The sequence below is a fragment of the Dermochelys coriacea genome, chromosome 2 (assembly GCF_009764565.3).
Source record: "Dermochelys coriacea isolate rDerCor1 chromosome 2, rDerCor1.pri.v4, whole genome shotgun sequence".
Lineage (NCBI taxonomy): Eukaryota > Metazoa > Chordata > Testudines > Dermochelyidae > Dermochelys > Dermochelys coriacea.
The window spans coordinates 478,159-502,837 of record NC_050069.1 but is presented as its reverse complement, the minus strand read 5'-3'; the positions used below and the strand labels follow the sequence as shown (position 1 = coordinate 502,837).

Here is a 24,679-nt window from a genome sequence, read left to right as displayed (position 1 = left end):
ATCCAGCACAAATCTTGGGGGGGGGGGGGGCTATAAAAATTAGTACTAGCAGCCAAGCACAGATGTGGATTCAGGGCGTCAAAGCTCTGACTGACCCATATGTGAACAGGGCCTCATAGAAGAAAATTGTATTAGGCTATTGCTGGGTTCTGGGCTACCAATCTCCAATTTTGATTAGCTTCCAGTTCTAAGACAGGATCCTTTTCTTTTTTAGGTCCTGTTCTGGATTAGAGCCACTGTAAAATACACAGCAATCCAGAGCATCGGTGCTAATGACCCCTTGATGCCAGGCTCTTCCTAAGTAGTCTCAGTGTCTATGATCTGGTAGTAGCTTTTGATAACCCCTGTATGGAGAACTATCTTGGGATGCCCATCCTGTTTTGGTTCCAAGGAGGGCTTGGTAAAGCAGAAGAGAGGGTTACTCACCTTGTGCAGTAACTGAGGTTCTTTGAGATGTGTGTCACAGTGGGTGCTCCTCTTCACTTCTGGTGAAGGTGTGTCCCAGCACCGTTGATCAGAGATTTTCAGTAGCAGTGCTTGGTCGGGCCGTGCATGTGCAGCAGCTGTCTCGTGGCACCACTGGCGTCTCTTCAGCTCATGCATGGTCAGACCCTCTCAGTTTCTTCTCTACCATAGAGTCCTCGTGTCAAACGCCAAAGTAGAGGAGAGGAGCAGGGACACACATCTCGAAGTGATGTCCCTGTGGGTAATGTCCATGTGAGTGATGTCCCTGTGGGTAAAATCCCTGGGAGTGATGTCCCTGTGGGTGCTCCACTTCAGGTGATTGGTTGGGGGGGGGACTTTGAAGTTATGTGCATAGTCACAGCGGAAAGGACAGTAAGGCCTAATATGGCATCTGCCCTGGAGTCCTGTGTAATGGCACAGTGCTTGACAAAAGTATGGTCTGACCCATGTGGCGGTTTTGCAGATATCCAGAATGGGTGCATTATGCAGGAATGCCACAGATATTGACATGGCTCGAATAGAGTGGGACCTGACCTCATCAGGGAATTCTATGTCATGGGTTTGATAGCATGATCAGATACGTCCTATCCACTTGAAAGTCTTGCTTGGATATCGCAACACCCTTGGAGTATTCAGTTGTCGAAAAGAATAGCCTTGGTGATTTATGAAAAGGTTTAGTCCTATCCAAGTAGAAGGCTATTGCCCACCTAACATTAACGGTGTGTAATGAAGCCTCCTGTGAGGTTGTATGTGGTTTAGGGTAGAACGTAGGGAGGTGGAGAGGCTGGTTGATGTGGAAGGTGGACATCGCTTTCGGAAGGAATTTAGGGTGAGGTCACAGTGTGACCTTATCCTTGAAGAGAAACATGTAGGCTGGACTGGCCTTCAGTGCACTAATCTCGCTCACCCTTCTAGCTGATGTGATGGCAATGAGGAATGCTACCTTCCTTGACATGTATAGTAAGGAGCAGGTAGCTAGCGGTTCAAAGTGGGGGGGTCTCACGAGTCCCCTGAGGACTAAGTTCAGATCCCACATGGGCATGGGAGGGTACACTTCAGGGTAAAGGCTCTGAAGTCCCGCAAGGAAGTGTTTTGTAGTTGGATGTATAAATGTTGAGAATCTGTTGATTTTGTCATGGAAGGTGTTAATCGCTGTGAGATGTACTTTGCTAAAGCTTAATGAGAACTCTGAGTGCTTTAGCTCTACAAGGTAGTCTAGCACCATTGGAAGGGGTGTAGTGCAGGGAGTAAGTTGTTTATGTAGGCACCTTGTGGAAAAACATTTCCACTTTTATAGGTAAGTATTGCGCGTGGAATCACATCTGCTGTTCAATAATACGTGTTTGACCTGCTCCCAGGAGCAGATTTACCATGAAACAGGCCCCCAACAACAGGCCCCCCCCCCAAAATGCAGGACAAATATCTGACAACCTGCCCCTAAGTCCCGGGTAGTGGCGCAGCAGGGCTCGGGCAGGAAGGCTGCCTGCATGCTGGGGCTGCTGGCCCCATACCACTCAGGAAGCATCCAGCTGCTGGCACATCTCTGCGCGCCCTTGGGTTGTGGGGGGGGAAGGTGGCTCCATGTGCTGCCCCCATCCCAGGCAGCACACAGAGACCCGCTGCCCCCCTCCCCGTAAGGGGCGCGCAGAGATGTGCCAGCAGCAGGGCTAAGGCAGTTCCCTGCCTGCTCCGCCTCCCTCCCTCCGTGCTGCTTTGCTCCCGAAGCGGCCGGCGTGTGTCTGCAGCACCGGGGGGTGTCTCCGTGCACTGCCCTGACCCCTGAGCATGGACTCCAGAGCTCCCATTGGCCAATTTGTGGGGGCAGCGCCTGCAGGCAGAGGCACACAGAGACCACCTGCCCCCCGCCGCCGCCTAGGGGCCGCTGCCAGGGGGTGTGTGTGTGCCGGTTGGTTTGGGAGCCGCACTGCCCAAGGTAAGTGCTGCCCCCCCTGCTCCCCTCCAGCACCCCTGCCCCAGCCCAGAGCCTGCACCCCACACCCAAACTTCCTCCCAGAGCCCACACCTCTCACCCCACTCCCACACCCCAACCCTTGCCTCAACCCAGAGCCCACATCCAGCACCCAAACTTCCTCCCAGAACTCGCCCCCCACACTTGCTCCTGCACCCCAATCCCCTGCCCCAATCAAGGTACCTGACTTTATTTTCACTTACTTCCCCTTACTTCTAATATAGGAGGAGGATGACGAAAAAAAAGAATGAAAAACGGGAGGTGAGGGGGAATAAGAGAGAGTGTTTTTTTTCTTGGTTGGGCTCCATGGTGGGGGGGGGGAGGGGCTGAGAATGAAGCTGTCCACTAACTCTACATCCGCCACTGCCTTCTCCAAACAGGTTAACTTGTGTAATTGGAACCATAGAGGAGCCATGCTTTCAGATGGAGCTTCACCAGTTGTGGATGGAGGATCTGACCAGTGGCTTATGACAGGAGGTCTGTCCTCATTGGAAGAGTTTGTGGAGGATGAATTGACATACACAGCAGGTAAGGGTACCTGGTCTGTCTGGGCCATACTGGGGCAATCAAGATGCTCTTGGCTTTGTCATCCCTGGTCTTGCGTAAGACTCTGTGTATTATGGGATCAGTGGGAATGCATACATGAGTGTCTTGTCCCATTGAATTAGGAAAGCATCCCCCAAGGATTAGGGACTGAGTCCCGCGCGGGAACAAAATAGTGGGCATTTGTGGTTCTGTGCTGTGGCAAATAAGTTGATAGATGGGAACCCCCATTGATAGATTATCTGTTGAAGACTGTAGGGCTCAGTTCCTATTCCTGCTCCTGTGAGAACCATCTGCTTAGAGTGTCGGCAGTGGTGTTTTAGCATCCTGATAGGTAATAAGCTGAGATGTCAATGTCCTGCTGGATACACCAGTTCCATAGTCTCATGGCTTCAATGCCTAGGGAGTGGGATCAGCCCCCCCCCCCACCTTGTTTGTTGATATAGAATATGCATGTGACATTGTCATCACTCAAATTGATTTGTTTCTTATGAGTGGTAGGAAGTGAAGACAGGCATATCTTACTGCTCTGAGTTCTAGCAAATTTATGTGAAGGCCTGCTTCCGATGTCAACCACCTGCCTTGTGTCATGTGGTAGTCAAGGTGTGACCCTCAGCCCAGTAGGGAGGCATCTGTTGTGATCATGACTGAAGGAGGTCTGTGGTGAAAGGGAACACCTACGAAGATGTTCTCTGGTCTTTTCCACCATTGTAGGGATGCTAAAACCTTGGTCGGTGGTCTTACCATAATGTTGAGGCTATGTTTGGTGGGTTTGTATACTGAACACAGCCAGCCCTGAAGATACCACATGTGTAATCTGCCTTGATTCATGGACAGATGGAGATGGTGTCTATGAGATGTTTGATGGCTAGGAATCTGGCATAAGGTAGTGAGGTTCTGGCTTGAATTGAGTCCAGGTGTGCCCTGATGAATTCCAGTTATTGTGTGGGTGTCAATGTGGATTTCTGGAAGTTTATTTGCAATCCCAGTCTTTGAAGAGGTTGATGGTCAGTCATGTGATTGTTTCTATCTCTGTGTATGAATGTCCTTTGATAAGGCAATCGTCTAGGTATGGGAAAATTATGATTTCTTGTTTGTGCAGGTGGGCTGTGACTACTGCAAGGGTTTTGGAGAACACCTTCGGTGCAGTGGACAGTCTGAACAGGAGCACTCTGTATTGGAAGTAGTTGTGTTCCACTGTGAATCGGAGGAATCGTCTGTGAGTTGGATGTATTGAGATGTGGAAATATGTATCTTGTAGGTCGAGGGCTCAAAACCAGTCCCCCTGTTCCAGAGCTGGGATTATTGTGCCTAAGGTAACCATCTTGAATTTTTGGAAGTGTACAAATTTGTTGAGTTTTTGTAGGTCTAGTATCCGTCACCATCCACCACTTTTTCTTCAGGAAATAGTGGGAATAAAAATCCTTCCCTCTGTATTGTATTGGTACTGGTTCCACGGCACCTAGCTGTAGACGACGATCTACTTCCAGTCTTTAAAGGTGCTCGTGAGAAGGGTTCCTGCAGAGATAGGGGGTAGGGGAGCAAGAAGTAAAAGGGATGGAATAGCCTGACTGAACTATTTCTAAGACCCAACGGTCTTGTGTAATATGCTCCCAAGCTTGGTAAAAATGCTGTAGACAGTGACCAAATAGGCAGGTAGGTGCTGGTGTTAAGGGGAGGTTGTTCAGATCCTCGACCAAGCCTTCAAAACTGTGGTTTGTTTCCTGATGGTTGGGATACCGCTTGTTGTAATTGTGTCTGGCATTGTCAAGGTGGTCTATTTCTGTATCTGGCCGCCTTGTAAGGTCTGGATTGAGAGCGGGTGTATTGAGTATCCCTGTTTCTTTGGTATGGTTGATAAGGCTTCCTTTGTGGGGGGGGCGGTGTATATATGCCAAGTATACACAGGGTCGCCCAAGAGTTCTTTATGGTGTGTAGGATGAAACAGTTTGTTCTTATTGAAAGGTAGGTCCTCAACCTTTAGTTGAAGCTCTTTTGGTATGCAGATACAAGGAACTTGAAAACACAGGGGAAGGAGGACAGTCATGGATATACATAGGGAAAACACATCTCTAAGAACTTCAATTACTGTCCAGGGAAGTAACTTTTCTTTCTTCTTCAAATGCTTGTCCCTATGTGTATTCCACTTCAGGGTGACTCCCCAGCAGCGATCTATCTATGGTGATGGTTTATTGGGGTTCTAAGAACAGACTGAAGAACTGCCTTAACAAAAGAAGCATTTGACCTAGATGCCTCCACCAATGCATACCATCTTCTTAAAGTCTGTATAGAGTCCCACATGATAGCCTTACAGAGTTCAACTATGAGAACATTCTTATGAGAAGCTATTGATGATGCTTGGGCCTTTGTCAAATGAGCTCTAACACTGGCTGGTGGATCAAGTTTGGCTAACTCATAACACAAAATAGATAATACAATTAAAAATCCATTTTGACAGTCTTTGGGTAGAATCGGAGAACCTTTCATTCTCTCAGTGAATGAAACTAGGTCTCAGGGAGGATCTAAATCATTTTGTTCTCTGGAGGTAAAGGGCTAAAGCTCTCCAAACATCTGAAGTATATAACTTGGCCTCATCCCTATTAGTTTGAGGATTCAGACAATCCGGGTAAAAGAATAATCTGATTTAGATGGAATTCAGACACAATCTTGGATATGAACTTAGGGTGTGGCCTGAGGGAGACGTTGTCTTGGAGAAAATCTATACAAGGATGGTCAATCATAAGAACTCTTAACCCTCCCACTTTTCTTGCTGATATTGTTGCTATAAGAAAGACAGTATTCACTGATAGGTGAAGGAAAGGACATGAAGCCAGTGGTTTGAAGGCTGATGCTGTAAGATCTGTTAATAGTATAGGAAGGTCCCATGCTGGTGTATGTTCTACAACAAGTGGAAATACCCTTAGAAATCTAGATGTGATAGGGTGGGAAAATACTGAAGAATGATTAAATATGGGTGGAAGGCACTAGTGACCACCAAGAGTACCCTAAGAAAACAGAGTGAGAGACCAGAGTTCTTCAGTGAAAGTATATAGTCTAAAATGTCAGGTAGTTGATACTGTAAAGGTAGAAGTTCACGATGGTCACACCAAGAAATAAATCTTTTCCACTTTAAACTACATTTTTCTTATGGATCCTTTCTACTGTTTATCAAGATAATTTGCTCTTCGCAGATACAAACTAAGGTAAGTTAGATGTATTCAGGTTGGCAGGGCCTGATGAAATTCACTCTAGAGTACTTAAGGAACTAGCTGAAGCAACCTCTGAACCATTAGCAATTATCTTTGATAACTCACACAGGATGGGTGAGGTCCCAGAGGACTGAAGAAGGGCAAACATTGTACCAATCTTTAAAAAGAGAAACAAAGAGAACTGAGGGAATTATAAACCAGTCAGCCTAACTTCAAGGCAATAGGTGATAATTAATAGCCATCAAGGATTCATCAAGAATAAATCATAGAATCATAGATTTGTAGGACTGAAAGGGACCTCAAGAGGTCATCTAGTCCAATCCCCCGTACTCGTGGCAGGACTAAATATTATGTAGATTATTCCTGATAGGTGTTTGTCTAACCTGCTCTTACTCTCCAATGATGGAGATTCTATAACCTCCCTAGGGAATTTATTTCCGTGCTTTACTACCCTAACAGTTAGGAAGTTTTTCCTAATGTCCAACCTAAACTGTCCTTGCTGCAATTAAGCCCATTGCTTCTTGTCCTACCCTCAGAGGTTGAAGAGAACAATTTTTCTCCCTCCTTGTAACAACCTTTTATGTACTTGAAAACTGTTATCATGTCCCCTCTGAGTCTTTTCTCCAGACTTAACAAACCCAGTATTTTCAATCTTTCCTCACAGATCATATTTTCTAGACCTTTAATCATTTTTGTTGCTCTTCTCTGGACTTTCTCCAATTTGTCCACATCTTTCCTAAAATGTAGTGCCCAGAACTGGACACAATACTCCAGTTGAGGCCTAATCAGTGCAGAGCAGAGCAGAAGAATTAATTGTATTGTATCCTCCACCCCAGACAAAATCTCTCGTGGCCAGAGGCTGCTCATTTCCTAACCCATCACAAGCAAGGTTTCTCCAGCAACACACCTGAGTTCAGATAGGGCAGAGCGGCACTGATCGCCTCATAACCACTCATAGTAGTGAGAAAGATCTCAACAGTATCTGTCCACTGTCTCTAAGTTTACCATCTTTTTTCCTAACTGTTTTAGTCTTAATAATTAATATAGTTAATGAAGTGTCTTGTGCCCAGCTGGCAGGATCTTGGGTTTTTTTTAGTTCTGACTAGTGGCTCATTGTAGAGCAACTTTCCTACGTGGTGAAAGGATTCCAATCTCATATTCATGGAGCACGTGCACACCATGAGTAGGATCCATATGAACAAAGACTTAAAGAACTATAGATAACCTGGGTCCTGATCAAGAACCTCCCTCTTCCCCCAGTCTAACTCTATCAAGCCGTTCATGACCAAAGCCTAAACCTACCTTCCTGAGTCTGTTCTCGCAACCTGAGCCTGGCCAGGGACAGTTTCTCCTCTGCTTTCTCAGCAGCCAGACGTGGAGTCTTCACCAACTTCTCTGCATCACCAATTGCCTAAAGTAAGGAAATGCATTAGGACAAGTTTTTCATAGATTTTAAGGCCAAATGGGACTATTGGTTCATTTAATCTGAACACTGTATAAAACAGGCCATAGAATTTCATTCCAGTATCGAGCTCACCAATACAGTATACAGAAATAAAATCACCACCCTACTTTTACTTACTACTTCCCTATACACCTAAGGATCGCATTAGACCGTTTTGAAACGGCATCACACTGGGAGCCCATGTTCAGTTGCTTGTCCACTGTGACCTTTAAATCCTTTTCAGAGTCACTGATTTCCAGGATACAGAATGGGGGATTGTAATAGGGGCTGCTTTCTTTGTTTCTAGAGATATGACCTTTCATTTGTCTTTGTTATAATATTTTGTTTGAACGGGCCCAGTTTACCAGGCAATCCACTTCACCCTATAATGACTATCCTGTCCTTGTCATTTTTTACCACTCTACTAATCTTTGTATCATCCGCAAATCTAGACAGTATTATTGGTAGTCCATCCCTGGCGATGATGACGATATTGTCATAGTTCTCATATATGGCTATGCATATGACTCTGAATCCTGATGCACAGAGTCAACCACACTGAGAGGGCATGGGAAGTCTGTATCTATGGTGTGTGATTATGCAGCTCTGTGGTGCCTTTCATGATTCTTTAGATTATCTTTGAAGCGCTTATACGGACAACCCTTTTTTCTTTTGCCCTGACTCAGCTCCCCAAACAAGATCTGTTTTGGGAGATAGTGGTCTTCCATGATGAGGACATGCCCAATCCACCTAAATTATGTTCCTTGAGTCGGAGATGTCGAAAGTAGGATTCTAGGTCACTGCAGAACTGTATCATGTTTATGGAGGTGGTGGGACAGAAAGAGGCCCTGAGATACCACAGACTTTTACCACTTAAAAAGTTATTTTTCCTTCCTTGGTATCCTGCTGTTAATTGATTTAACTCGTTAGACTGACCTCACACTTGGTAAAAGCAACCCCCCATCCTTTCATGTATTTATATCTGCTCCTTTATTTTCACTCCATGCATCCGATGAAGTGGGTTCTAGCCCACGAAAGCTTATGACCAATGTGACAAAGCTCTGTCCTTACCTCCGTGGGTCTCGCGTTTCCTGGCAGATTTTGCTAGCATCAGAGGCTCACTGTGACCATCCATGTAACCCTTCTGTCTCTAGAGACAAGGGTCACAGTCTATTGAGCCATTTTCATTATAAACCAGCGAGGGAGGTGAGGAGAAGTTATCCTTCCTTGCACAGTCTCTGTTGTCTCCCAGTCTCAGTGATTAATCAGAGGGAAAAAGGTGTGGGGGGGGGAGCCCTGGCCCACCCTCTACTCCGGGCTCCAGCCCAGGGACCCTAATAGTATCAGCTATGGTAGCTGACCTTTTAGAAACATGACATGTGCAATTCCCTGGGCTACTTCCCCCACAGCAGCCTTCACTTCCTCAAGCTCCACTTCACCCTTACCTCAGGGCCTCTTCCTTGTGCCTGATATGGTGTGTACTACTCAGTCTCTCCAACAGCACAACTTCCTCCCACAGCTCCTGACATGCACACCCACCTGACTAACTGAGAGGCTTTTAACTAGTTTCAGCCAGCCCCTGATTGGCTTCAGGTGTCCCAATCAACCTAGCCTTCTCCCTGCCTTCTGGAAAGTTCTTAATTGGCCCCAGGTGTCTTAATTGACCTGGAACAGCTGCCATTTCACTTATCCTGTTACCAGGGATTTGTTTAGCCTGGAGCTAATATATCTATCTCCCACTACTTTTCTATAGCCATCTGGCCTTGCTCCATCACATATCCCCTCCCTCTGCTCAACACCATAGAGTTGGGCAACTTGGGATGCCAGGCAGTATGCTCGTCACAGAGCATCAGCGTTGCCTTGGTGGCATCCAGCCCTGTGCCGTATGCGGAACTGGAATGGTTGTAGGGATAAGAATCACCTGGTGACCCTTGCATTCTTTTCCTTATTCCGCTGCATCCACTGGAGGGGTGCATGGTCCGTCAACAGAGTAAATCGCCGGCCTAAGAGGTAATAACGCAGTGTCTCCATAGCCCATTTGACAACAAGGCATTCTCTCTCGACTACTGTGTATTTCTGTTCTCTTGGGAGAAGCTTTCTGCTTAGGTAGAGGATCGGGTGTTCCTCTTCTCCCACCATTTGCAACAGAACTGCCCCCAACCCCACCTCGGAAGCGTCTGTTTGTAAAGTAAATTCCCTTTTAGAGTCCGGGGCTATGAGTATGGGGTCATTACAGAGGGCTGTCCAAAGGTCTGTGAATGCCCCCTCTGCTGCGTCGGTCAACTTTATCATGTCTGGACCTCGGGCCTTCACCAGGTCCGTTAGGGGACTTGTCCTAGTGGCAAAGTGGGGAATAAAATGTCGGTAATAGCCTACCATGCCTAGGAACGCACGGACCTGCTTCTTTCGGGTCGGCTGGGGCCAGTTTTGAATTGCCTCTAGCTTATTCGCTTGGGGCTTCACTATGCCCCTTCCCACAATATATCCCAGGTACCTAGCCTCTGCTAGCCCTTGGCGCATTTAGCGGGATTAGCAGGGAGGCCAGCCCGCCTTAAGGTGCGCATTACTGTCTCAACTTTCTCCAAGTGGGTTCCCCAGTCTGGTGTATGGATGATGACATCATCTAGGTATGCAGCTGCATAACTAGTATGGGGGCGCAGCAGCTTATCCATGAGGCGCTGGAATGTGGCTGGGGCCCCATGTAGCCCAAAAGGGAGGACGGTGTACTGGAATAGCCCATCCGGGGTGGAGAATGCTGTCTTTTCTTTAGCTTCTTTGGTCAGAGGAATCTGCCAGTACCCTTTTGTCAGATCCAGTGTAGTCAAAAATCGGGCAACTACCCAGTTGGTCAACAAGTTTGTCGATGCGTGGTATGGGGTATGCATCAAACTGGGATATTTCATTCAGTCGGCGAAAGTCATTACAGAATCTCATGGTACTGTCAGGTTTAGGCACTAGAACAACTGGACTGGACCACTGACTGTAAGATTCTTCAATAACCCCTAATTCTAACATTTTCTTTACTTCGGCCTTGATTTCTTCTCTTTTGGCTCCTGGGATTCAGTAGGGTCTCAATGTTACCTTGGCTCCGGGGATCATGCAGATATGGTGCTAGGTCTCAGTCGTCCACCCTGGTTTTGTAGAGAACACATCTTGGTTGTGATTAATCATGTCAGCTGCCTCGATCTTTTGGATCGGCGTCAGGTCGGATGACATTCTCACTTACTCGTGTAAGTTATCCTCCTGGGGAAGGGTCTCCTGCATGACTAAGCATGCCTCTCAATCATGCCAAGGTTTTAGAAGATTGATGTGGTAAATTTGCTCCAATTTTCGGCGACCTGGCTGCCGCACCTTATAGTTCACCTCTCCCACAGCTTTGATTACTTCATAGGGTCCCTGCCACTGGGCCAACAGTTTACTTTCTGCTGTGGGCACCAGTACCATCACCTGATCCCCTGGTTGGAACCATTGAAGCTTCGCTTGGTGGTTATATTGAGTTCATTTTGTCTCCTGTGCTCTCTCCAAGTCTTCCCGTACAATGGGCGTAACTCGGGCTGTCCGATCTCTCATTTGCAGTACATGCTCAACTATGTTCCTTTTGGGATTTGGCTCCTCTTCCCAGACTTCTCTGGCTATATCCAATAGACCCCGAGGGTGGCGCCCATATAGTAGTTCGAATGGAGAGATACCTGTGGAGGCTTGCGGAACCTCCCGGATGGCGTACATGAGGTAAGGCAATAGGATATCCCAATCTTTCCCATCCCGGCTCAACACTTTCCTGATCATGGCCTTGAGGGTCCTATCGAACCTTTCCACAAGGCCATCTGTTTGTGGGTGGTATACAGAGGTCTGTAGGGCTTGTACATGGAGCAATGAACAGAGATCTTTCATCAACTTGGACACGAAAGGTGTCCGTTGATCAGTCAATATTTCCTTAGGTAGCCCAACCTGGGCAAAGATCTGTACTAGCTCCTTAGCTATTGTCTTGGAAGCTGTGTTGTGTAGGGGAACAGCTTCCAGGTACTGGGTTGCACAGTCCAGTACAACAAGCACATGTTTGTAGCCCTGAGATGTCTTCTCTAGGGGCCCTACCAGATCCATGGCTATCAGTTCGAAAGGAACCTTTATTATTGGAAGGGGTGTCAAAGGAGCCCGCAAGTGCGGGCGAGGGCTATGTAACTGACACTCCGGACAACAGGTGCAGTATCGCCAGACATCTTCATGTACTCCTGGCCAGAAGAACCTCCGCAGGATCCGTGCCTGGGTTTTCTCTAGCCCAGGTGTCCTCCAAACAGATGACTGTGGGCGAGACTCAATATGGCTTTTTGATGTTTTTGTGGCACCAAAAGTTGTATCTCTTGCTCCTGCATTTGCACCACACGGTACAGGAGATCTTTCTTCACTATAAAGTAAGGTCCGGAACCCCGGACCTTCCCATCCACGGGTATCCCATCGATCTTGGCCACCACTTTCCTGGCGTTATCATATCTGGGGTCCTCTGCCTGGTCCTGCCCAAAAGTCTCTGGATGATTTAACTGGGACTTGGTCCTGCTTTGAGCAGAGGGTTGGACTAGATGACCTTCTGGGGTCCCTTCCAACCCTGATATTCTATGATTCTATGATTCTATGATTCTCTCTCCCAGGACTAACCTGCCCAAGCTCCCAGGGGCCGGCTTCTGCTTCTTCCAATGGCTCGCCGCTGTCATGGCTGAGGGCAGCCTTTGGCTCACCTTCTATGGTGGAAATTTCTCTGTTGGCTGCTCGCGTCCATCTGCCTACTATGGAGGTCTTCTGGCCCTGGGTCAGGATCCTCTCTTTTTTTGTCTTCTGGGTCTTTCGGGGGGCTGAGAACAGATCCTGAGAAATCTCAGCAAACATCAGGGGTTGACATTCCCCGGTGACGAGTCACTGTCCTCAGGATCCCCACCACCCTCCAGCCTCTCCTGGGGGAGTAAATTATTAAACCCTGGATAGTCCCTCCCAATGACTACAGGATATGGGAGTTTAGGAACTATGCCCACGGTCACCTCAATGGGGTTTCCCTGAACCTCCATCTCCACTGGGATGGTGGGGTAATGGCTCATGGCCCCATGCACGCACGTCACTGCTACTCATTTGGCTTGTAGCAGCTGACTACTTTTTACCAGTTTACCCGATATGAGGGTGATAGCACTCCCAGAGTCCACAAGCGCTGTAGTCTCTACTCCATTTATCATCACTGGCCTGGTGTAATTATGCGGGGCTAATGTGACCCCCGCGAAGTGGATAAGGGAGCGTGGGACCTCCCCATCCCCCAAGTTACATTGCATAGGCTCTTCGGTGCTGGGACACTGTGCTGCTATGTGTCCCCACTCCCCACATGCATAACATCTATAATTGCTTTTAATCACTCCCCTATCCCAGGAGTTAGGGGGTTTAGTCCCGGGGTTCCCCCCATTCAGGCCAATCTCTTCCTTCTGGGGTCCCCGCTGGTTCTCGGTCTCCAAAATCTCCTCAGCCTGCACACCCTGGGCTGTAATCACTTCTGCGTGAGGTGTAAGAGGTTGAATAGCTGGGACCTCAGGGGTTTGTTCTCCTGGTATTTCCACTCATGGAACCTCTGGGCCCTTACCGCTGCAGTTACCCCAATCGTGCTAAGATCTCTGCCTTCAGACAGGTATAGTCAGTGGCATCCGTGGCAGGCAAGTCAAAGTAGGCCTTCTGGGCCTCTCCACACAAAAAAGGGGCGAGAATGCTGGCCCACTGGTCCTGGGGCCACGCCTCACGCTGAGCAGTCCTTTTGAATGAGAGGAGATATGCCCCTACGTCATCTCCTGATGTCATCTTTGGCAGACAACCAGTGGCCCTCAGGGCTCACGTCCCGTCGGAACCCCGGGCCTGGGTGGTGAGGATCTTCAGCTGTCCACCACTTCTCTCAAGAGGGCATGATCTTGGGTCGCCTGACTCAACAATAATTGATTGGTTTCCTGCTGTAGCCGCATAGATTCCTGTTGTGCCATTGCCTGAACCCAGGTGGCCTCCTGTTGGGCTGCCGTGGCTTGTACCAGAGCTCTGACCACCTCCTCCATTGTGGTACAAAGCAAACAAACAAACAAACCAAAACAAACAAAAATCCAAAACCCCAGTACACCTTTTTTTTTAAATCTCTTTCTTCCGCCATGCTGAGAACGAAGTCCCACTCCTGACACCAGTTGTGAAAAAACTCAGTCCTTGCCTCCGTGGGTCCCGCGTTTCCTGGCAGATTTTGCTAGCATCAGAGGCTCACTGTGACCCTCAACATAACCCTTCTGTCTCTAGAGACAAGGCTCACAGTCTACTGAGCCTTTTTCATCATAAGCCAGCAGGGGGGTGAGGAGAAGTTATCCTTCCTTGCACAGTCTCTGTTGTCTTCCAGTCTCAGTGATTAATCAGGGGGAAAAAGCAGGGGGGAGCCCGGGCCCACCCTCTACTCCAGGCTCCAGCCCAGGGACCCTAATAGTATTAACTATGAAGTGAGCTGTAGCTCACGAAAGCTTATGCTCTAATAAATTTGTTAGTCTCTAAGGTGCCACAAGTACTCCTTTTCTTTTTGCAAATACAGACTAACACGGCTGCTACTCTGAAACCAGTATTAACTATGGTAGCTGACCTTTTAGAAACATGACATGTACAATTCCCTGGGCTACTTCCTCCACAGCAGCCCTCACTTCCTCAAGCTCCACTTCACCCTTACCTCAGGGCCTCCTTCCTTGTGCCTGATATGGTGTGTACTGCTCAGCCTCTCCAACAGCACAACTTCCTCCCACAGCTCCTGACATGCACACCCACCTGACTAACTGGGAGGCTTTTAACTAGTTTCAGCCAGCCCCGGATTGGCTTCAGGTGTCCCAATCAACCTAGCCTTCTCCCTGCCTTCTGGAAAGTTCTTAATTGGCCCCAGGTGTCTTAATTGACCTGGAGCAGCTTCCATTTCACTTATCCTGATACCAGAGATTTGTTTAGCCTGGAGCGAATCTCTCTCTCTCTCTCTCTCTCTCTCTCTCTCTCCCACGACTCTCCCATAACCTTCTAGCTTGGAGGGAGGTGGGAAGCTGCTACTCCTGCTGCTACTAGGCCCTAAGCTCTCCCTGCTGCTCCAGCTGCTCCCCTGGCTGGGCCAGACACCCCCACCCCGTTCTCTGCTACCTGCTTGCTGGACCCCCCACTCTTGGGTGCTGCTACTGCTCCAACTGCAGCCCCGGGGGGGCTGCTAGCCCACTCCCCAGAGAGGAGGAGTGAGGGACCCCAGCCACTGCTGTTGTGGATACCACCACCACCACCACCACCTGAGAGGGGTCCTTTCTGCCTGCCTGGACGACCACCTGGAGTTCCTGGAGCTGCTGCTGCTGCAGAGGCCGCTGCCTGGAGCTGCTGAAGCCCGAGGAGGAGAAGAAGAGGATCATGTGCCAGTGGGGCAGCACCTAGAGACTTTGCAGACCACCGTGGAGGGGGCCCTAAGACTGAGTAATTTCCAAACTGTGCTCTTGCGGTGGGGGTTTTGACTGTGTTTGTAGGGACACCGGGGGTGTGGCGTGGAGCTGCCCCCTGATCCATCTGTGTGTCCCCCCCAACCCCCACCACTATTACTACCACCGCTGCCCCCTCCACCACCCCCACTGGCTGTATACCATCTGCCTCAGCTCCTGCCTCTGGACTCAGCTGCTTGCTTGGCTTGCCACGCCCTATTTCCACCCTTTGGGCCAGAAGCAGCAGCCAGCTAAAAAAGACTTGTGCAAGTGCACATGGACACATGTGCCCCCCCTGGACTGCCTACCCCCCAGCTTTGCCCTTTATTACCTGCCCCATTTGCCACTTGCTTTACCTCCTATTTTGCTCCAGCCCCCCTTACTAGCTTCAGTTTGTTTGCCTGCCCCGCCCATTTCCTTCTACAGCCTTTGTTTGTTTGCCCCGCCCCAGCCTCTGAAGCTAGCCCCTTGGTTTCCCTGTTCTACCCCCAGACCGCTTAGCCCCTCGCTCCATGTGCCCATGCCCCCTCCCATGCGCTTGTGCAACTCCCCATTTCAGTTGCAACCCTCTTCACTGCACCTTCAATGTTGTTGAATCCCCCCCCCCCCCGTAGTGCACCAAGAGGAGCCGGAATTTCCACCTTGTGTCGGTGACTGACCCCTAACCCCTGATTGCCCCCCGTCCAGCCCACCCCTTTTGGCGCCCTCTTCCCCAGCCTGCAGCCTAGCGGGGAGGAGTGGTCGACCTGCTTCCCCTCTCCCCTCCTCCTTTTGGTGTCCCCCTTTCCTCCTTGTTCATGATGGCGGGGGATGAGACGGGTGAGACCCCTCCAGCAGCCCAAGCTCCCCCTCCCCCGCCTACCCCTCCGTCACCCCCTCAAGCTTCTACCTCCGCTGCCAAACCATCTGCCATCGCCCCCGCTGGGGCACCAGCAGCGACGGGCACCGGGGTGACCTCCACTGCTGCCACATCTCTCCCCCCCTCAGATTTGGGGGGAGTCCCCCCAGCCGGCGGGAAGGGCCAGGGGAAGAAGAAGGGGAAGGGCCCCGCTAAAAAGACCAGGCCCTCCATGGCAGGGGCTGTCCCCGATGCCCCGGCCCCATCTCCAGCTGGGGCGCCCCTCCCCGCTGTTCCCTCCACCAGCTCTGCAGGTGTCCCTCCCCCGGCCCCGAGAGCATACGCCCAGGTGGCGGCAGCCCCCCCGCCTGCCGCTACATCATTTCTCCAGCCCACCGCCTCCGCTACCATCTATAGCGGCCGGGGCCCCTTTCCCACCATGACTAGGAAGCACGGCGTCCGTTGCCTCCTGGTGCCCGCCTCACCCCACGTGGAGACCTATGTGCGGGCGTTGGCGAGGGTGGTGGGGCCCACGGCCATTGTGGCGGCCTCCAAAATGTATGGCAAGGTCGTCTTCTTCCTAGCATCGGAGGCCGCCGCCCAGGAGGCGGTGGAGAAGGGCCTGGCGGTGGGGGGCGTGTTCATCCCCTTAGAGCCACTAGAGGACCTGGGCGTCCGCCTGGTTCTGACCTCCGTCCCTCCCTTTCTGCCCAATGCCGCCCTGTTACCCGCCCTTTCTACCTTGGGGAAGCCCATCTCTGTCATCAGCCCTCTCCCGTTGGGCTGCAAAGACCCCGCCCTCCGTCACGTCCTCTCCTTCCGCCGGCAAGTGCAGCTTCAACTGCCGCCGGCGGCGCGCGACGGAGAGGCACTCGAGGGGTCCTTCCTAGTCCCCTACCAGGGGACCCCTTACAGGGTTCATTATTCCACGGGGGAGGCCCGGTGCTACCTCTGCCGGGCGATGGGGCACGTCCGGAGGGACTGCCCCCTGGCCCGGGAAGAAGGGGCACTCAGAACCCCCGAGCCCCGGCAGGGCACCGGCCCCGTCATCGCCGACGCCCCTGGCTGCACGGCACCCGAAACCGCCCCTCCTTCTTCCCAGTCCACCATTGCTCCCGCTCGGGCCCAAGGGGTACCTCCCCCACTATGCCCAAACGAGCGGGAGAACCCCTCCCCCACTGTTTGCAATCTGGCGAGGTCTGTGGAGGAGGGTGCGGCAGGGACACGGCCCTGCATGGGAGAGGACCCGCCCCAAGGGGAATCTTCCCTCCCTTGTGCTGCCCCACCGTTACCCCCTCGAGTCCCTGAGCCATCGCCTCTGCCCCCTGACACAACCCCTGCTAGCCAGCCCCCGGATGATGCCATGGAGGGCTGGGCCCTAGTCCAGGGGAAGCGGGGCAAGCGGAAGGCTCGAGCTCCGCTCCTCCCATCTGACGTGGAGGCCCCCCGGAAGACCAGGAAGGGGGGCACCGATGCTGAGCCTTCCGCTCTACCCATGGGTGTGTTCCACCCACCAGATCCGGCTGGGGAAGACGTGGCAGCACTGGAAGGCGGTATCTCCCCTCCACGGGAGTCCCTCCCCTCCAAGACCCCCGAGGCACCATTTGAAACCCCAGTGTGCACCGAAGTAACCATCGCGTCAGGTGCCGGCGGGGAGAATCCCGGGGTAGCGGAAAACAATTTCCCCTCTATGTATGAGGAGATCGAGACCCTGGGTCTGACCCCGGTCACCCAAGGGGAGGATGATCCTATGCCAGCGGGCCTCGATCTGGGCGACTTCTTTCCAGCCCCCTTTTCCCCATACTCCCTCCCCGTAACCGTTTCTTCTGCTCCCACCTCCGAGGAGCCCCTGGACTCCTCCATCAACCCGGCTGCAGAAGGCACCCTGCTGAGAGCCACCGAGCCAGTTGAGGCGACGGCCAGTGCCACGCGGCTGGAACCTGAGCCACCAGGGGCATCCCTCGCTGGTGAGGAGCATTCGACCTCCTTTCCGGGAGAGGACCCTACAGAAGAAAGTCCACCTCCTGATGCTGTGGCTGCCAAATCCACCAGACAGCTTGCGCCCGGCATCGGTGAGAGACCTCTCCTGACCCAGAATCTCACCTCTACCCCTGCCCCTGCCCTTCTCCCGCCCACCTCCCGAGATATTATTGCCACCCCTGGGACAGTCTCCTTCCCCTTTCCAACAGATGACTCCCAGGGAATGGCCTTTGTGTTTGCCCGTCCCGACCCACCAGGGGCTGCTATCCTCCCTCCGCCGCCCCCTATCGCCCCAGCATTCAGGTCAACCCATCAAGAGCCCCGTCGGGGGTCCGCACCCTGTCTGCCCGTCTCGCTGGGCCAGGGGGCTGTACCAAGGGCCCCATCGGGAAGCAACCAGACCATAACCCCAGCCCCCCATGCGCTGCGAGAGGAGTTGCGGGAGTTCCTAGAAGACGTCCGTGGCTCCCGCAACAAAGTCCAGCTTGCCCTCCAGCGATGGGGGGACTTTAATCAAATCCTCCGGGCCGCAAGGGCCCTCATGGGGGAGGGGAAAAGGACCGGGAGACAGGGCGCCGCGGCCTACCAGCGGGTCCGCCACTTCCGTGACTCCTTACTCACCTACGGGGTGGGTCACGGACTGCTACGCGGCCCGCCGGGAGCCACGAGCATCCCTGCCGGCGAGGATCCCCCCCAGCCCTCCTCATGGCACCCTTTACCATCGCAACATTGAACACCCGTGGCTGTAAGATGGGTCTCCGCAGGTCCCAGGTGCTCTCCTTCCTTCGAGAGGGGAGGTACTCTGTGGTTTTCCTGCAGGAGACCCATACGGATCCGACCGCCGAAGACAGCTGGCGGCTGGATTGGGGGGACAGGGTCTACTTTAGCCACCTCACAGTTCATACGGGTGGAGTGGCGACCCTGTTCTCCCCCGACCTACGGCCCGAGGTGCTGGGGGTCGCCGAGGCTGTGCCGGGTCGCCTGCTGCACCTCCGGGTCCAAATGGAGGGGCTCGTAGTCAACCTCGTCAACATCTATGCCCCAGCAGCGAGCCCGGAGCGGCTGCAATTCTATCAGCAGGCATCCGCCTTCCTCGGCACCTTGGATCCTCAGGAGTGCCTGGTCCTGGGAGGGGACTTTAACATCACCCTTGAGGAACGGGACCGCTCGGGAACCGAGAAGAGCCAGGCCGCCGTGGCCGTCCTCCAGGAGATAGTCGAACACCACTCCCTGGTGGACGTCTGGCGCGACCACCACCCGGATGACGCTTCCACGTTCACCTTTGTCCGGGTGGAGGCCCATCGGTCGCGCCACTCCCGGTTGGACCGCATTTATTTATCACGCTTTCATCTTACACGAGCCCACTCCTCCAGCATCCGGCCGGCCCCATTTTCTGACCATCACATAGCCACCGTGACAGCCTCCCTCTGCGCGGAGAGGCCGGGGCCGGCCTATTGGCATTTTAACAACAGCTTGCTGGAGGATGCGGGCTTCGTGGCGTCCTTCCGGGAGTTCTGGCTGGCCTGGCGAGGGCAGCGGCGTGCCTTTCCCTCGGCACGGCAGTGGTGGGACGTAGGGAAGGTGCGCGCCCGGCTCTTCTGCCGTGACTACACCCGGGGCACCAGCCGACGGAGGGATGCAGCGATAGAGCAGTTGGAACGGGAGGTCTTAGAGCTGGAGAGGCGTCTGGCCGCCAGCCCCGAGGATCCACCCCTCTGCGGAGCGTGCCGGGAGAAGCGGGAGGAGCTCCGGAGCCTCGAGGACCATCGGGCCCGGGGTGCCTTTGTTCGATCCCGCATCCGTCTCCTTCGGGAGATGGATTGCGGCTCCCGCTTCTTCTATGCCCTGGAAAAAAAAGAGGGGGGCTAAGAAACATATCATCTGCCTACTGACTGAGGATGGCACCCCCCTCACGGATCCGGTGGAGATGTGCGAGAGGGCGAGAGCCTTCTACGCAAGCCTTTTCTCCCCGGAGCCGACCGATCCTAACGCTTGCAGAGTGCTGTGGGAGGAGCTCCCGACGGTCAGCGTGGGCGACCGAGACCGGCTAGAGCTGCCTCTCACTCTGGCCGAGTTCTCGGAAGCCATCCGTCGCATGCCCACCAATAAATCTCCGGGCATGGACGGGCTGACCGTGGAGTTCTACCGCGTGTTCTGGGACGTCCTGGGCCCAGACCTAGTCACCGTCTGGGCCGAGTCTTTGCAGAGCGGGGTCCTCCCTCTTTCGTGCAGGCGAGCCGTGCTGGCCTTATTGCCGAAGAAGGGGGACCTCCGCGATTTACGAAATTGGCGTCCCGTCTCGCTCCTCAGCACGGACTACAAAATCGTGGCAAAAGCCATCTCCCTGAGGCTAGGGTCCGTGCTGGCGGACGTGGTCCACCCAGACCAGACCTACACCGTCCCGGGCCGCAGTATCTTCGACAACCTATATCTGGTCCGGGACCTATTGGAACTTGGGTGTAGGGATGGTCTGTCGTTCGCCCTCCTGTCCTTAGATCAAGAGAAGGCGTTCGACAGGATGGATCACGGGTATCTCCTGAGCACTCTGCAGGCGTTTGGCTTCGGACCCAGATTTGTGAACTTTCTCCGGGTGCTGTACGCTTCCGCAGAGTGTCTGGTAAGACTCAACTGGACCCTGACCGAACCGGTCAACTTCGGGCGAGGAGTACGGCAGGGGTGCCCCCTCTCAGGCCAGCTCTACGCTCTGGCGATCGAGCCCTTCCTCTGTCTCCTCCGAAGGAGGTTGACAGGGTTGGTGCTGAGGGAGCCGGAGCTGCGGCTGGTCCTGTCGGCGTACGCTGATGACGTGCTCCTCATGGTCCAGGACCCGGGCGACTTGGTGCGAGTGGAGGCTTGCCAGGCCATCTATTCAGCAGCCTCCTCTGCGCGGGTCAACTGGGTCAAGAGCTCTGGCTTGGTGGTAGGGGACTGGCGGCAGGCGAGCCCCCGCCCACCCGCGCTTCAAGCCATCCGGTGGAGCACGGGTCCGCTGCTCTATCTGGGCGTTTACCTTTCTGCCACGCATCCCTCTCCGCCGGAGAACTGGCAGAATTTAGAGGGCGGGGTGATAGAGCGGCTCCGGAAATGGACAGGACTGCTCCGGTGCCTCTCCCTTCGAGGGAGAGCGTTAGTGCTTAATCAACTAGTCCTGTCCATGCTTTGGTACCGGCTCAACACCCTGGTCCCGGCCCCGGCTTTCCTGACCAACCTGCGGACATCGATTCTGGAGTTCTTTTGGTCAGGACTGCACTGGGTCCCTGCAGGGGTTCTCCATCTACCTGTGGAGGAGGGAGGGCAGGGCCTCAAATGTCTGCTTACTCAGGTCCATGTCTTCCGCCTCCAGACCCTGCAGAGGCTCCTTTATGGTGCAGGTAGTCCGGCGTGGAGCATACTGGCGCACGCCTTCCTGCGCCGCTTCCGAGGGCTCCGATACGACCGGCAGCTCCTTTATCTCCATCCGAGAGGTCTTCCGCGAGACCTCTCCGGGCTGCCGGTCTTCTACCAGGACCTCCTCCGGACCTGGAAACTCTTTACAACGAGCAGGTCCGTGGCGGCCACCGAGGGGGCAGATCTCCTCGCGGAGCCCCTGCTACACAACCCCCAGCTCCGTTTGCAGGTGGCGGAGTCCCGCTCGGTGCGCCAGAGGTTGGTCCTGGCAGAGGTCACAAGAATCGGAGACCTCCTGGACTATGACCGGGGAGACTGGCTGGATCCCCTAACCTTCGCTCAGCGCATGGGGCTTTCCAGACCTTGTACTCCCCGACGCATACTTCAGGAGGTGAAGGCCGCTTTGCCGCCCGCTGCTCGGGTTTATCTCGACCGGGTCCGCACGAGGGCACGCCCCGCCCACCCACTACCCCAGGCCCGCCGGACCTTTTAATTGGACCCCTCCCCCGTGGACCCAACCGATCCCTTCACCCCTTCACTAGAAGCCGGCTGCACGAGATGCAGCCGGTCTGTTTTCAAACCGCGCCAAGAAAACATCTCTACACGCTTGTGCTTCACACCCTTCACGCCCGCACCCTCGTGTCCCGCCCCGATACAAAATGGCGGGACCTCCTGCCACCTTCGGAGGGTGAGGAGCCCCGGTGGGCCAGCCTATATTCCATCTTAGTCCCAAAGCCCGCCGGGGATGTCAGTTGGCGGCTCCTTCACGGAGCCGTGAGCACGGGCGTGTACTTGGCGCGGTTCACCACAATCCCAGACACCTGCCCCTTTTGCGGCGTGAGGGATACCCTGGCACATGTCTACCTGGAGTGTGCCAGGCTGCAGCCCCTATTCCGGCTCCTCACCAATATCTTATTACGTTTTTGGTTGCACTTCTCCCCTCACCTTCTCATTTATGCACTCCCTATCCGTGGCCCCACAAAGCCCCGGGATCTCCTGGTCAACCTCCTCCTGGCCCTAGCTAAAATGGCCATCTACAAAACCAGAGTGAGGAGGTTGGCCGATGGAGTCTCCTGTGACTGTGGGGCCTATTTCCGATCCTCGGTCCGTTCACGTATCCGGGCAGAGTTCCTCTGGGCGGCGTCCTCTGACTCCCTTGACGCCTTTGAGGAGCAGTGGGCTCTGTCCGGGGTTCTCTGCTCGGTGTCCCCGTCCGGTTCCCTTCTTTTGACCCTTTGACCGCACTCCTGTCCCTGTTATTTTATTAGTTGTCCCCCGGAATTATTTGGGCATCTAGGTCCTGTGGATCCCCCTTTTAGGCTGGGGGGGATCCTTTAGCAGTGGACGGGCTTCGCCCGCCCACTTCCCGGATCCCAATAAGACCCCGTTCTCTGCTACCTGCTTGCTGGACCCCCCACTCTTGGGTGCTGCTACTGCTCCAACTGCAGCCCCGGGGGGGCTGCTAGCCCACTCCCCAGAGAGGAGGAGTGAGGGACCCCAGCCACTGCTGTTGTGGATACCACCACCACCACCACCACCTGAGAGGGGTCCTTTCTGCCTGCCTGGACGACCACCTGGAGTTCCTGGAGCTGCTGCTGCTGCAGAGGCCGCTGCCTGGAGCTGCTGAAGCCCGAGGAGGAGAAGAAGAGGATCATGTGCCAGTGGGGCAGCACCTAGAGACTTTGCAGACCACCGTGGAGGGGGCCCTAAGACTGAGTAATTTCCAAACTGTGCTCTTGCGGTGGGGGTTTTGACTGTGTTTGTAGGGACACCGGGGGTGTGGCGTGGAGCTGCCCCCTGATCCATCTGTGTGTCCCCCCCAACCCCCACCACTATTACTACCACCGCTGCCCCCTCCACCACCCCCACTGGCTGTATACCATCTGCCTCAGCTCCTGCCTCTGGACTCAGCTGCTTGCTTGGCTTGCCACGCCCTATTTCCACCCTTTGGGCCAGAAGCAGCAGCCAGCTAAAAAAGACTTGTGCAAGTGCACATGGACACATGTGCCCCCCTGGACTGCCTACCCCCCAGCTTTGCCCTTTATTACCTGCCCCATTTGCCACTTGCTTTACCTCCTATTTTGCTCCAGCCCCCCTTACTAGTTTCAGTTTGTTTGCCTGCCCCGCCCATTTCCTTCTGCAGCCTTTCTTTGTTTGCCCCGCCCAGCCTCTGAAGCTAGCCCCTTGGTTTCCCTGTTCTACCCCCAGACCGCTTAGCCCCTCGCTCCATGTGCCCATGCCCCCTCCCATGCGCTTGTGCAACTCCCCATTTCAGTTGCAACCCTCTTCACTGCACCTTCAATGTTGTTGAATCCCCCCCCCCCCGTAGTGCACCAAGAGGAGCCGGAATTTCCACCTTGTGTCGGTGACTGACCCCTAACCCCTGATTGCCCCCCGTCCAGCCCACCCCTTTTGGCGCCCTCCTCCCCAGCCTGCAGCCTAGCGGGGAGGAGTGGTCGACCTGCTTCCCCTCTCCCCTCCTCCTTTTGGTGTCCCCCTTTCCTCCTTGTTCATGATGGCGGGGGATGAGACGGGTGAGACCCCTCCAGCAGCCCAAGCTCCCCCTCCCCCGCCTACCCCTCCGTCACCCCCTCAAGCTTCTACCTCCGCTGCCAAACCATCTGCCATCGCCCCCGCTGGGGCACCAGCAGCGACGGGCACCGGGGTGACCTCCACTGCTGCCACATCTCTCCCCCCCTCAGATTTGGGGGGAGTCCCCCCAGCCGGCGGGAAGGGCCAGGGGAAGAAGAAGGGGAAGGGCCCCGCTAAAAAGACCAGGCCCTCCATGGCAGGGGCTGTCCCCGATGCCCCGGCCCCATCTCCAGCTGGGGCGCCCCTCCCCGCTGTTCCCTCCACCAGCTCTGCAGGTGTCCCTCCCCCGGCCCCGAGAGCATACGCCCAGGTGGCGGCAGCCCCCCCGCCTGCCGCTACATCATTTCTCCAGCCCACCGCCTCCGCTACCATCTATAGCGGCCGGGGCCCCTTTCCCACCATGACTAGGAAGCACGGCGTCCGTTGCCTCCTGGTGCCCGCCTCACCCCACGTGGAGACCTATGTGCGGGCGTTGGCGAGGGTGGTGGGGCCCACGGCCATTGTGGCGGCCTCCAAAATGTATGGCAAGGTCGTCTTCTTCCTAGCATCGGAGGCCGCCGCCCAGGAGGCGGTGGAGAAGGGCCTGGCGGTGGGGGGCGTGTTCATCCCCTTAGAGCCACTAGAGGACCTGGGCGTCCGCCTGGTTCTGACCTCCGTCCCTCCCTTTCTGCCCAATGCCGCCCTGTTACCCGCCCTTTCTACCTTGGGGAAGCCCATCTCTGTCATCAGCCCTCCTCCGTTGGGCTGCAAAGACCCCGCCCTCCGTCA

General features: G+C 54.1%; 1 protein-coding gene across 1 annotated transcript in view; it reads right to left on the bottom strand.

Annotated features, from left to right (window-relative positions):
- Positions 1 to 24,679, bottom strand: part of IQANK1 (IQ motif and ankyrin repeat containing 1) — a 108,113-nt gene that overhangs the window by 5,090 nt on the left and 78,344 nt on the right. The window contains 2 exon segments of the mRNA XM_043509848.1: positions 4,718 to 4,784; positions 7,489 to 7,597. Coding sequence (XP_043365783.1) covers positions 4,718 to 4,784; positions 7,489 to 7,597 — 176 coding nt within the window.